Genomic DNA, 14,266 nt, shown 5'->3' on the forward strand with positions numbered 1-14,266 from the left:
ATCACCGTTTCTTCACTGTTGCTGGGTCAAAATCCTGGAACTCCCTTCCTAATAGCACTGTGGATGTACCTACACCATGTGGACTGCAGCAGTTCAAGAGGGCAGCTCACCACCACCTTCTCAAGAGCAACTATGGACGGGCAATAAATGCTGGCCCAGCCAGAAAAGCTCACATCCTGTGAATGAATTTAAAAAAAAGAGGCTTCAAGGTGATTTAGACAGGTTGAGTGAGTGGGCAAATACATGGCAGATGCAGTATAAAGTGGATAAGTGTGAAGTTATCCACTTTGGTAGGAAAAACAGAATGGCAGAGTATTATTTAAATGGTGATAGATTGGGAAATGTTGATGTGCAAAGGGACCCGGATGTCCTTGTACACCAATAACTGAAAGCAAGCATGCAGGTGCAGCAAGCAGTTAAGAAAGCAAATGTTATGTTGGCCTTCATTGCGAGAGGACTTGAGTACAGGAGCAAGGATGTCTTACTGCGGCCTTGGTGAGACCACACCTGGAGTATTGTGTGCAGTTTTGGTCTCCTTACCTAAGAAAGGATATACTTGCCATTGAGGCAGTGCAGCGAAGGTTCACCAGACAGGTTTCTGGGATGGCAGGATTGTCATGTGAGGAGAGATTGGGCCGACTAGGCCTGTGTTCACTGAAGTTTAGAAGAATGAGAGGAGATCTCATTGAAACATATAAAATTCTGAAGCGATGGCAGACAGGATGCAGGGATGATATTTCCTCTGGCTGGAGGGGTTTAGAACAAGGGGTCATAGTCTCAGGATATGGGGTAGACTATTTAGGACTGAGATGAGGAGAAACTTCTTCACTCAGAGGCCGATGAACCTATGGAATTCTCTACCACAGAAGACCGTGGAGGCCAAGTCACTGAATATGTTTAAGAAAGAAATAGATAGATTTCTGGACTCTAAATGTGTCAAGGAATATGGGGAGAGCACGGGAGTACGGCATTGAGCTAGAGGATCAGCCATGATCATATTGAATGGCGGAGCAGGCTTGAAGGGCTAACCGACCTACTCCTGCACCTATTTTCTATGGCCAGGATTTTCCCATTGGTGATTTGGGGGCGGGGCCCGCTCGCCAACGGAAAAATGACGCGGGATGACGTCGGGAGGATCCTCTGACGTCATCCCAATCCATTTAATTTTTTAGGAAGACGGGCGGACAGCTGATTTCGCTGTCTGCCTGCAGACCTGTCAATGGCCAATTGAGGCCATTGACAGGATAATTAAGATCATTAAAGACCCTGTCCGTCCAACCTTAAGGCTGGTGGGCAGGCCAGGAGCCCCAGCGGGCTTTTGATAAAACATGAAACCTCATCCACTTTTTATTTTTCTATTTTTAGAGTTTTTTAACCTGTCACAAATCTCCCTGAGATAGCACTTAGTCTCAGGGAGCAGTGTGCTCTTTTGTGCGCACGCGCGAAAGAGCGTACTGTGAGAGTTGGGGATTCCCTCCGCCCCCTCCCCCCACACAGGAAGCTCATAGTGCTTCCCGTCAGACAGGCCACTGGGAGGGCCTTAATTGGCCCGCCCATTCAAAATGGTGGCAGGCCCCGTTTCGGCAGCGGGGATCGGCTGCCCACCCGCCGCCGAGCCAGTGGGGCCCGCCCGCCCACCAAGGGCAAAATTCTGTCCTGTGTTTCTATGTACATCATCCAAAAACAATCTTTTTCTCTCTTGAGCAGAGATGCTTGTGTTGCACTTAAGCTTCTTAAAACGGCAGAGGTTGCCAAGGCAACCTCTGTCATCAATTACATGGAACTGCGAGTTCCTGAGAGGCCCTCCAGTAAAGAGACTCTTTACTGGGACTTCAGCTCTGAATTGTCCTCACTCTTTGCAGAGCCGGTTTGTCCAATTTCTTTGCCGGTGGCAGCAGCTCCTCTTTGGTCAGACCAGCCAAACCTTTCTTGCCTTTGCTTCATTCTTCTCAGCCAGTTGTGAACACAGAGATTCCTTCATGAAATGCTGTATGAAGTCATGAGTTTATGTCTCATATACGGACTCGAAACATTAATTCTGTTTCTCTCTACACAGATGCTGTCAGACCTGCTGAATTTTTCCAGCACTTTCTGTTTTTATTTCACCACTGTACAATCGAGTGTATCTTTTATTGCCCAAATGTCTAGTAAACAAAAACTTAGCCTGGAAATTAGAACACAGAATCCTTGCTCCATGTACCAGCTGCCAAATTATCAATGGTTCAGACACGAGCATTCTCTACTGTTCAAAGAAAGCAGGCTGAAAAGCACTCTGTTGACACCAGCACACAATTTCAGACCAACAATAGGTTAATTTTTTCATGAAGTATGTGAATGGAATGGAATTTTTCTGTGAGAGTAATTAATTTTCCTGTGCCCTCCATTGTGCAAAACAATAGCCATTTACTAATTCTTTGAACTTAGCTCACTTTTTCTAGCTTAGCTAATTTGCAGCTTCTTACCATAGCTATGCCTGAGAGGGAGAGCTTCTCCTTAAATCTATGAGATGATGGGCTTGACCCACTAAGTTTACAATTCTTACTTGTCCTTTGATGTGTGCATGAGCCGGAGGAGGCTCCCAAATGTCTGTTCCAGCCAATTCCTCAGCTATTGTGAATGGAATGAAATCCCACCTGGGTCCTTTAGGTGGTGCACAGAATACGAGAAAGAAGTGGCCTGAAATATCTGAGACTGTCTATCACGAGCCTACTTTTGTCTTCTCATTAACCCTCTAATTCAGTGTGGTAGTTGACCTGATTTCAAGCTTATTATGGAGAAAAATCCTGAGTTTAATCGTACAGAAATGTTACAAGTTAAAAAATTCAACTTGGGAATAATCCTAGCTGCTGCAGTAGACAAAACAGTCATGGAAAGAGATGCACAAGCTTCTCATTTGTCAATCAGTAAAGCAATTGAAGATCAGTGTTTATAGTAACATATTCTGCTAATGGGTATAATGCTCCCGTGTTTATCAGTCCCATGGCAAATTGTATTGATTATATTTCTGCTTTATATACATATTGGCCAGCATTTTCTGTTCAGCGTGAGGGGGTGGGTCCCGCACACCAATGTGTAAAGTGAAGCGTGATGATGTCGGGCGTGCGTCCCGACATCGCCGCACGTCATTCCAATCTTTCATTCAGCAGGCATGGACCAGAGTTGGCTGCAAGCCCGCCAAACAGTCAAAGGCCTGTTAAGGCCATTAACACACCAATTAAACAATTTGACAGGGCTGCCTGTCCAACCTTTGCATCTTTCATGAAACTTCATCCACGTGAAGGGTTTATTAAATTGATAAATATTTATTTAACATTTGATAAACATGTCCCAGCTCATATGATGCTGTCACATGAGGGGACATGTGTAAATGAATTTTAACTTCTTCTATTCTGAAGCTTTACATTCAATTTAATCTTTCTGAAGCAGCTCTGTGCCTCAGGGAAATTTTTGCACTCTTTTGGGTGCATACATGAAAGAGCACAGGCCCCTACTCTCCCTCCTCCCCCCGCCCGCACAGGTAGCACTGAGCCTTAATTGGCCTGCCCACATAAAATGGCGGTGTGCCGCCCACTCCCAACTGCAACTGGCCCGCCTGACGGGGAGAAAGTTTTCCCCATTCACATGTGTGCATTATAAATTTATATATATATATATATATATACACACACCTAGAATTATTTAAGAACCAATTGGATGTTACAGTGGGGCAAGTTTAGGGCTATTCTGGATGGATGAACTAAGGCCCCTAATGGCCTTCCTCTTCCAGACTAATCGTGTGATCTTGAGTGTGTTATCCTCAAGAGGGAGATTGGTGAGTAAAAGAAGAGCTATTGTGATCCGTAGCTGTGGTCACTTGAAATACTGAGGTAAAATGGCAAATGGGATGCATAATCAGAAAAGCCAAATTAATTTTTTGGAAAAGAAAAGATTGAGATTGTACAGGGCAAATATCTATATATGTATCGGTCTTGAATGTCACTGTGTGTCTTTTACATATTCGGGTCTTCTGTAGACATCATCTCTGCTTCAGTGGCATCAGTCGCTCCTGCAACTGGTCTAAGCATCTTACATTTGTAGGAGTTGACTCACACTGCCCAATAGCCACTTGTATAATAGCCTAACCTGGAGGGGAATTGGGGCAGTCCTGTAACAATAGAACATACATGCAATACTACAAAGTAAAGACCAAACTGCTCCTCTCCACATCAGCAGGATATCTTACCTGACAAACGTGACCAGTTCTGATTATTTTCTTCTGCACGACAACCTTCTTGCAGCCTTTTGCTTTTTTTCTCGAAAAATATACTTTATTCATAAAATTTATAAAAAATACATTACAAAACAATTCAACTGAAAATTACAGAAAGTGCCATAAAGTTGGATTTGTCTCCGTACAGTATGTTCCACTCCTAGGTGCCTCTATACAATTGTATTTCTCCTGGTATTTACAATGGCCTGAACTTTTAGGTCAGTGGGCAGGTATGATCAGCAGGCCTGGAATCGGTCAGGAAATGGACCACGATCGGTCCCTGACCACGATTTCATGCTGGCTGGCCAATTAATGGTCAACCAGCGTGAAGCGCATGCTGAAACGCTCAGTGCTGCTGGGATGGGGGCAGGAGGAGGGTGAACGATGAGATCAACGCGGGCGTGGGCATGTGCTGAGAGAAAGCTCCCTGAAGGCAGAGAGCTACCTTGGGGAGCTGCAGACCTGAAAATGTTCCAATAAAGTTTTAAAAAGCAGAACAAAAATGTCCGAGTGTCACGATCAGGCACCTGAAAATATAGATGATAAAATGCTGTCCACAGATTTTTACTTTTATTTTGTTTCATTATGGAAATCTCATTCCACCCTTGGATGAGGTTTCATGAAAAATGTAAAGGCCGCCTGGCCAATTTGCCCATCCACCAACCGTAAGGTTGGATGGGTGGTGAAAAATAACAGACAATTGTGCTGTTAATGGGCTTAATTGCCCTCTTAATTGTCGGCGGGTGAGCTTCCAACTTTTACATGTGCCTGGCGAGCGAAATATTGCGCGAGTGCACAATGGCGTCAGGACGCTTGCCTAATATCATCTTGCGTGATTTCACGCCCACCCGATCAATGTAAAATTCAGCCCAATATATTTTCCATATCAGGCATACCTAATTACCTTGCAGCATTCAGTCTTAGATTCCTCTCCTTGCTGCCCTATTTCTCTCTGTTTTATCTCTAAGTTCACAGCCAGAAAAAGCCAGATCTACTTAGACTTTCCAATACAATGGGTTTGGGATATTTATTGATTACTGAGACAAGCTAACAGGGCTTCTTTTACTTACTATCAAGTCTATCAAGTAACAACATCATATTAGCATCTAAATTACCTGTTGTCTCAAACACACTTTAAAAAAACCTGCGTATGAAATCAGTGGACTCTATAATGGCACCATTTAGAGGGAATTCTTCTTCCCTGCATACATCCAAGAGAACCTCCCGCTCCTGCAGCTTTTCTAATCGTTTGCATGTTTGGGGTTCCCAAACTTGACAGAGCATTCTATTGTGGCCTTATAAATGTTGTATAGATGTTCAAAATTACCTCCTTCTCTGCCTGTAGATATAAAACCAAGATTCATTTGTCTTTTCTCATGACCTTGTATACTTACGCTACCATCCCTGCACATCAAGATTCCTATAACCGTTTGAATCTTTATCATTTATTTACAATGTTTTATATAAAACTGGAATCTGCCACCTATGTGTTCTTACTGCTGGTCCATTTACGCCCACCTGCAATCATTCACAATCCTTGTCAAAATTTCCCCTACCCTCAAAATGTTCCCATCAGAAGATTTCAATATTATTCCAGAACAATTATATATTGCTGAAAGAAGAGACTATTTTTGTCAAAACTTTTCATCTTGTACTCATCAAGACAATTCACAACAAAGTACCAATGTCAGGGGAAACAACATATTTATACTGTATGAGAAAACAATGCTGATTGATTGGCAACTGGGCTCTGATTGGTAGAAGTGTTGCCATGGAAAAAACACACCAGTTGATAGTGACTGACAGTTAACTGCCAAACATGGTTTGAAATTTAAACCACGCAGCTTGAGTCTGATTGGTCAAGACATTGCCCTGGGAAATGAACCAGCGAATGGCTGTCACTTAATTTGTTTAGCTGAAACAGGCACAATGTGTGTACATCTTCTTCCTGTCTGCAAACAGGGCCCAGTGTATTAATATATGTAGCTTCCAATACATGCAAATGCACCACTGTAAGTCCAGCTGACAATCTTAAACTGGTTGTCAGCGTAATTCTTAGCACACTAATGATTATTTAGCAAATGCTGCCCAATCGCGGAATCACATCTAATGTTGGACACTGCGTTTTGAGTTTTGCAAGCACAGGCTGGTTGGGTACCTTGCCCAATGCGAACAGCAGAAGGGACATGCTGTTTGACACGATCCGCCAGACTTTGTGACACATGGCCTACATACCTAGCATCACCTGGCACTGAAATTCATACACCACATTATTCATTTGTGTGATAGGCAGAACGTGTTTTGGGCTTGATGGCAGCATCCTGTTAGTGGTGAATACCACTCATGTTGCTGCTGCATGGTAGTAGCATGAAAAGCTGTTGCTCAAATTTTGATGCTGAAAAAGGGCACATCAAAGATATCCTGCAGGATAATGACAACCCTGTTCATATCATTTCACGCTGTATATCACGCAAATTCTGAACAGGCCCAAAGCCATTACTTTCGCCCCTGAAAAGTGCCCAGTGCACCTCAGATTACCCTGGAAATGCAAGATAGCTCAAAAAATTGAGCAACAACTGAAGCTAGCTTTTTCACCCTGGTGTTTTGAGGGGAGATGGTGATGTAGTGGTAATGTCGCTGGACTAGTAATCCAGAGACCCAGGCTAATGCTCTGGGGACAAAGGTTCAAATCTCACCACGGCAGCTGGTAGAATTTGAATTCAGTTAATAAATCTGGAAGTGAAAGCTGATCTCAGTAACAATGACCACGAAGCTATCATCGATCGTCATATAAAAAAAACCCATCAGGTTCACTAATGTCCTTTAAGGAAGGAAAGCTGACATTCTTATCTGGTCTCGCCTACATATGACTCCAGACCCACAGCAATGAGGTTGACTCTTACTGCCCTCTGAAATGTCAGTTCAAGGGCAATTAGGGATGGGCAACAAATGCTGCCCTTGCCAGCGACGCCCGCATTCCATGAAAGAATAAAGGAAAAAAATCCCCAACAGGTCCCTATGGAACACTAGTTTTCACTCTACAAAACTTCCCTTTACTTCTGCCCTTTGCTTTCTGCCCTCCAATTATCTATTATCCTTGAAAGCAAATCCCACAAACCTCTATCTGCCATTATCTTTGCTACAAGTTTTTAATGTGGGACATTAGCAAATGATTTTTGAAAATCCATGTCCCTGACTTGGAAGTGTTTGATGGATTGTGGTTGAAGCTTTACTCTGCACCAAACCTGTGCTATACCTGTCCCAGGAGTGTTTGATGGCACAGTCTGAAAGGAGCTTTATTTTGTATCTAACCGTATTGTAATTTCCCTGAAAGTGTTTAATGGGACAGTGAGAAAGGAGCTTTACACCAAACTCATGCTGTACCTGCCTTGGGAGTGTTTGACAGGACAGCAAAGTTGGAGCTTTACCCTGAGTCTAACCCAGGCTGTTTGATTGGACAGAGGAGTTAGAGCGATGAGTGCTTGATGTGGCAGTATGGAGAGAGAGATGCTGACCCAGGGTGCCTGGAATGGAAGGCGCTCTGTTTCCCAAAAGTGACAGGAATCTGTGCAATGAGCACAATAGATTCCCAGCCACTCATATTCAGATTGGAAAATCCAATCTATTTTATTATGCAATCTAGAATGAACATAGAAAGAAAGAACTTGCATTTATATAGCACCTTGCATGACCTCAGAGCACTTTACAGCCAATGAAATACTCTTAAACTGTAGTAACACAGGAAACATTCAAGCAATGTTGCACAAACAACATGTGATAATGACCAATATTTTTAGTGCTGTTGGTTGAGGGATAAATATAGAGAATACCCCCCGTTCTTATTTGAAATAGTGTAATGGAATATTATATGTTCACCGGAGGACAGATGGTGCCTCAGTTTGAATTTCATCCAAAAGACTGGGACCTCCGATTCCCTCTGTTTTGCACTGGAGAATCAGTCTAAATTTTGTGCTCAAGTTGGACTTGCACCCATGATCTTGAAATGAAAATACTACCCACTGAGCCACGGCTGGTACCTGTTTCGTGCACAAAGTAAATACTAGAAAGATGCTGGAATTCTGAAATATAAACAGAAGGTGCTGGAAATACTCAGTAGATTTGACAGAATTGATAGAAAGAGAAATTGGGTTACCCTTTCAGGTCGATGGTCTTTCATCAAGGACCTTTCACATGTTTCATATAACCTGTTTCACATTGTGGATTCTTGTCTGAATGTTTGTACCTGAATAAAATCACTTTCAAAGACGGCGGACTGAGCAAAGAGGTTGTATTCCCGGGATCGCAGGAGCTTATGTAGAGATCCACCTTCCACACCGAGCTGTGCAGGGCTGGGTCTTGGAGGTCCAGTGCCAGAATCAACGGCTTGTGTTATACCTGTGAGGAAATCACGTCCATATTGTGTCGACTGATCCATCTTTACTCCTTTTCTCTTCTCCTCTTGATTTTCAGGCCAATTCTCTTTCCAAGTTACTACTCTTCTGTCGTGCACCTGTTGGACTGGTTCTGCATGTAGTGTCCCATTTCAACTCTGCTGTCACTCCTGTAATTGACAGCTGAGGCTTGCACTTGCAAGGATTGCAGACACCAGGAATCAAAGACCTTCTGATTGGATCAGGCTACATCCAACTGGGACCAACTGCATATCAGTATGCGGTACCCAGATTGACTTAATTCATGAGACAACAGCAGATGGAGGTGTCATAATAGTTGTCAGGGAGTGCATCACTTTTACAGTGAGATCACAGACCTGCAGCAGAGTGAAAAACCTGAAACATAGAGCCTACTTCAGATAATGGTTTCCTTCAACCTTATCCACTTTTTTGCTGTTCTTGTCACTTTACGTTAATTTCCTTCAGATGACATGTCATTGATGCACTCAACTTTCATCCTTGGCATTGTAGTACCTGAATCACTGTGTCTCTTCCATGCCCTGCAAATAGGGTAAAGAAAATCTTGTTTTTTTTCTCAATTCTTCAAAGCCACAATTTATTTATGTCTCACATACATGTAATTTATTTTTGCTCTACCTTTGTCTATTTTTAATCTGTTGATATTCTGGGCCCCATTAGCTCCCCAATCTCAAATAGAACTCTTCTGCCAAAGTTGTGTTGTAAAAAAGGAAAAAAACTTACAATTACGCAAAAACGGCCTTTACCCCTCAACATCCCAAAGCATTTTACAGCCAATGATGTAGTTTTAATGTTGTAATATAAGGAAATATGACAGCCGCTTTGTGCACAGCAAGGTTCCACAAACAGCAGGGCCAAATAATCTGTTTCAGTGATGTTGGTTGAGGGTAATTATTGGCCAGAAAACTGGGGAGAACTCTTCTGCTCTTCTTTGAATAAGGCCATGGGATTTTTTTACCTGAGAGGGATGATGGAGTCGAGGTTTAATGTCTCACCGGAAGGTCACCTCTGACAGTGAAGCACTCCCTCAATATTTCATTCAGAGTGTTACTCTGGATGATGTGCTCAAGCTTCTGGAGTGGGACTTGAATGCATAACCCTCAATGAATCTGTGACCCATTGATCCATGGCTGACACTAGAAAGGTGCATAATGGAAGCTTTCTTTTCTCTTTTGTATCTAATGTTTTTTTTCTTACCCTGCCAACTCTTATAAGGGAAAAATAAATCTAAATAAGAACTTAAGAACTGGGAGCAGGACTAGGCAATTTAGCCCCTCGAGCCTGCCCCACCATTCATTGTGATCATGGCTGATCTCATTTCAGCCTCAACTCCAATTTCCCACCCTCTCCCCATAACCTTTCAACCTATTACTAATTAAAAATCTATCTATCTCCTCCTTAAATTTATTCAGCGTCCTGGCATCCACTGCACTCTGAGGTAGTGAATTCCATAGATTCGTGACCCTTTGAGAAACGTAATTTCTCCTCATCTCTGATTTAAATCTACCACCCCTTAGCCTAAAACTATGGCCTCTCATTCTAGAATGCCCCACAAGGGGAAACATCCGCTCCACATCTACTTTGTCTATCCCCTTTAGCATCTTATATACCTCAATTAGATCTCCTCTGATCCTTTTAAACTCTAGCGAGTATAGGCCTAAACTGCTCAATCTCTCCTCATAAGACAAGCCCCGCATCTCTGGAATCAATCTAGTGAAATTCCCCTGAACCGCCTCCAGTGCAACTACATCCTTCCTCAAGTAAGGGGACCAAAACTGTGCACAGTACTCCAGGTGTGGTCTCACCAATGCCTTGTACAGTTGCAACAACACTTCCCTATTTTCATACTCTATTACTTTAGCGATTAATGCCAAAATTCCATTTGCCTTCCTTATTACCTGCTCTACCTGCATACTAGCTTTCAGCGATTCCTGCACAAGGACACCCAGATCCCTCTGCACTGAAGCATTCTGAAGTTTCTCTCCATTTAAATAATAAGTTGCCTTTTTATTCTTCCAACCAAAATGGATAATCTCACACTTATCCACGTTAAACTCCATCTGCTAAATTTTGGTCCATTCACCTAACCTGTCCATATCCATTTGTAAATTTCTTATTTCACCATAGCAACTTACTTTCCCACCTATTTTGGTGTCATCTGCAAATTTAGCTTTAGTACCTTCTATCCCTGAATCCATGTGATTAATATAGATTGTAAATAGTTGGGGCCCAAGGACTGAACCCTGTGGCACCCCACCATTTACAATTTGCTATCCAGAAAAAGACCCATTTATCCCAACTCTCTGCTTTCTGTTGGTTAGCCAATCCTCTATCCAAGCTAATATATTAGCCTTAGCTCTGTGTGATCTTATCTTGTGTATTAATCTTTTTGTGCGGCACCTTATCAAAGGCCTTCTGGAAGTCCAGATATACTAAATGGAATGTTTTATGTTCTGTTTACTCTTCCTTTTTTATGTCAATATTCTTATTTTCCCTGTAGCCTGTGCTGCTTGTGAGTGCCACACATAAGAGATGTTAAAGTTTAATAGGAATTGTGAGCAATCCCATGGGTGATCTGCCAGTAATATATTAAGAATCTTGCATAAATGGTGTGAGACATAACTCATTTGGTACCATTCTCGCCTCTGAGTTAAAAGATCATGATTTCAAGTCCCAATCTAATGATTTGAGCACGTAATCCAGACTGACACTCCAGTGCAGTACTGAGTAGGGCATTATGAGAGGTGCTGTATTAAAACTGATATTAAAACTGCCTGGCTAAAGTGGCCATTAACAGGACCAGGAAGAACATGGTCAAGACTGCTTCTTTTCCCTGACTATGCCTGCACCTTGATGTCACTGGAGAGGAAAATATGCAGTTTCCACTGATATGCTTAAAGCCATATGTGACCAGAAGGACTGGAATGCATAATCGCACAGCCAATATTGTACTTTGGTAAATATTTTTTTTATTTGGATTATAATTTGGATTTATTTTTTGTGCCCTTTAACATTGACACTTTATGTTAAATTGATGACACTATCACCTTAATCGGCAATTAAAAAGAGATGTTAAAAACTAGATCATATCAGCCATCCTCAGTAGACATAAAAAATTCAATGGCACTATTTGATGAAGGACGGGGAAGCTCTACCCAGTGTCCTGCAAATATCTATCCCTCTATTAACATGACTTAATCTGATTATCTGGTTATGCTATTTCTGCGACTGTTTTGCAAATTGGATGCCATATTTCTAACATTGCAATCATAACCACATTCGAAAGTACGTTATTGGCTATAAAGCGTTTTGGGGTGAATTGAGATCATCAAAGGCACATCTCCAACAATACTGAAGAAGTTCAACACCATCAGGACAAGGCAACCCGCTTGCTTTGCACCCCATCCCTCTCCTTAAATATTAATTTCCTCCACCACCACCACACAATGGCAGCATTGTGTATAGGGTTGCCAACCCCCCCAGATTGGCTGGGAGTCTACTAGAATTGGCATCTATCTCCCAGTAACTAATGAAAGCAATCAGGGAGATTTTAATAAGATATTCTAAGAAAATAGATTAAAGTGGCTTTATGGATCATTACACCAACCGGTAAGTTAGTTTCCCCCTCAGGTTTCTTGCATCTGTGAGACCAAAGAACTGTACTCGTTTCCACGAAGGGCAACTGTGAAGGAGGCTTGCTGTGGTTTTAGGGAAGTTTTAACTCAGTATTGAGTTTCTCCAAAGTGAATTTCAGTCAGGTGAGAGGGGGAGTTGAGAGCAGTGACTATTGATGAGCTCGCATCGTACAGCTCAGCGCCGCCATGCGACTTGTACTGATTCATGGTCACACCAAACTGGATATGCTTCATTGTCATTTCCCACTGGCTTACAGCTGGGGATATTTGTTTTCACATAGCTTTTATTTTTTTAAAAAACCTGGTGGATTCTTCCAGCCGCCAGTATGTCGGTAAACAGCAATGGGAAGCAGTCTGGTTTCTGTGGCGACATGCCTTTTCAACAGTTTGAAAGTGACACACTGTGATCGACAGGCCTGATGACCAATAGTAGGAGCCTGGGGGAGGGGAAATTGAAGGTCATGTGATGACATCTCCCACAATATGTCCAGCCAGAGTTGGCAACCCTAAGTGTGTACCATCTACAAGATGCACAGTAGCAACTTGCCAAGGCTCCTTCAACAGCATTTTCTAGATCTGCAACCTCTAGAAGGATAAAGGCAGCTGATGCACGGGAACACCACCACCTGCAAGTACCTCTCCAAGCAGTGCAACATCCTAACTTGGAACTATATCACTGTTCCTTCAATGTCGTTAGGTCAAAATCCTGAAACTCCCTTCCTAATAGCACTGTGGCTGTTTTACACACACCACATGGACTGCAGCAGTTCAAAAAGAACAAGGACAATTAGGGATGGTGAATAAATGATAGTCTTTCTAGAATGAAGTCCACATCCTATGAATAAAAAATCGTAGGTTGCAATTAAAATGTTACAATGTGATGCCAGAAAAGTTGAGATTTCTCAACACAAGTAGAAATGTGAGAATCTCAGTGATAATTAACGAGAAATCTTCAGTCGAACAATAAACCAGAGAAGAAATCTGTAAGAAGGGAGTAGGAACGTTTCTCTCCACCCGGACCGTTTGCTGCCGCTGTTTTGCTCCGGTCGGAGCGGTTGGACAGCAGCACATAAAAAATGGCCACGCCCATGGTAGAGCAACTGCCGACGGTTCGGGGCCGTTTGACGACTCTGTTCGTGAGGAATCTCCCCGCATCTGCGGTCGGCGAGCGGCTGGAGGAGATTTACAGCGAACTAGGTCCGGTGAAACACTGCTTCGTGGTGAAGGAGAAAGGTGAGGAGAGAAAGGCACACGTGGTGGAGGAGCAGCACGCTGGTGAGAGACGATGTGTTTCTCTCCGGCTGCTTTACCTGCAGCGGATGGTGTTTCATCGATCACTGGTTCAGGCTGGACCCACTTGTATGATCTTGATATCCTATTCTACCACCTACCCCCCCCCCCTCCCCCCCCCAGCCCCGCAGACTACTTACCAGGCCTGCCTGCCTCTTCTAGCTCGCCTGTTGCCGAAACTTCGTTTCCTGAATTAATTGGGAGGTGAAATTGGCCTTTGCCGGTAGCTCCAAACAGGCTTATAAAATCAGAGAATGAATACAGCACAACAGGAGGCTCTTTGGCCAGTCATGTCTATGCCGGCACTCGGGAAGAGCAACCTAACTAGTCCTACTTCCCCCTTTTCCTTAGCCCAAGCCACAACTGAATTTGTCTCCACCACACTCACACAGTGCATCCCAAATCCTAACCACTATCAGCATTAAAAAAATTGTTCCTCATGTCACTGATGGATCTTTTGCTAATCATCTTCAGTTGGTTTCCCCTGGTTCTCAACTATCTACTGTGGGAACAGTTTGTCTCTCTTTACCAGCTCCCTCATGATTTTTAACATTTCTATCAAGTCTCTTCTCAACTTTCTTCAATATAAAACAAGAGGTACATTTCATAAAGGGGTGCAGGAACAGAGGAACTTGGGGGGCTGTTATGATATTGTAGGTGGC

General features: G+C 43.0%; 2 protein-coding genes across 4 annotated transcripts in view; one reads left to right on the forward strand and one right to left on the reverse strand.

Moving 5' to 3' along the window:
* Positions 1-14,266, reverse strand: part of LOC121286339 (protein FAM71F1-like) — an 86,294-nt gene that overhangs the window by 15,163 nt on the left and 56,865 nt on the right. The window contains exons 1-2 of one of the 2 annotated variants that reach the window (XM_041203423.1): positions 12,287-12,628; positions 8,493-9,200 (exon numbers count right to left, since the gene is read on the reverse strand). In XM_041203423.1, the coding sequence (XP_041059357.1) occupies positions 8,493-8,684 (192 nt within the window). In that variant the 5' untranslated portion in view covers positions 8,685-9,200; positions 12,287-12,628. Of the gene's footprint in view, positions 1-8,492; positions 9,201-12,286; positions 12,629-14,266 lie in introns of those variants that run through there. The other variant, XM_041203424.1, reaches the window with a different exon arrangement.
* Positions 13,171-14,266, forward strand: part of rbm28 (RNA binding motif protein 28) — a 44,128-nt gene continuing 43,032 nt past the window's right edge. Inside the window, exon 1 of one of the 2 annotated variants that reach the window (XM_041203422.1) lies at positions 13,171-13,547. In XM_041203422.1, coding sequence (XP_041059356.1) covers positions 13,391-13,547 — 157 coding nt within the window. In that variant the 5' untranslated portion in view covers positions 13,171-13,390. The remainder of the gene's footprint in view (positions 13,548-14,266) is intronic. The other variant, XM_041203421.1, reaches the window with a different exon arrangement.

The sequence above is a fragment of the Carcharodon carcharias genome, chromosome 13 (assembly GCF_017639515.1).
Source record: "Carcharodon carcharias isolate sCarCar2 chromosome 13, sCarCar2.pri, whole genome shotgun sequence".
In the NCBI taxonomy this organism is placed as follows: domain Eukaryota; kingdom Metazoa; phylum Chordata; class Chondrichthyes; order Lamniformes; family Lamnidae; genus Carcharodon; species Carcharodon carcharias.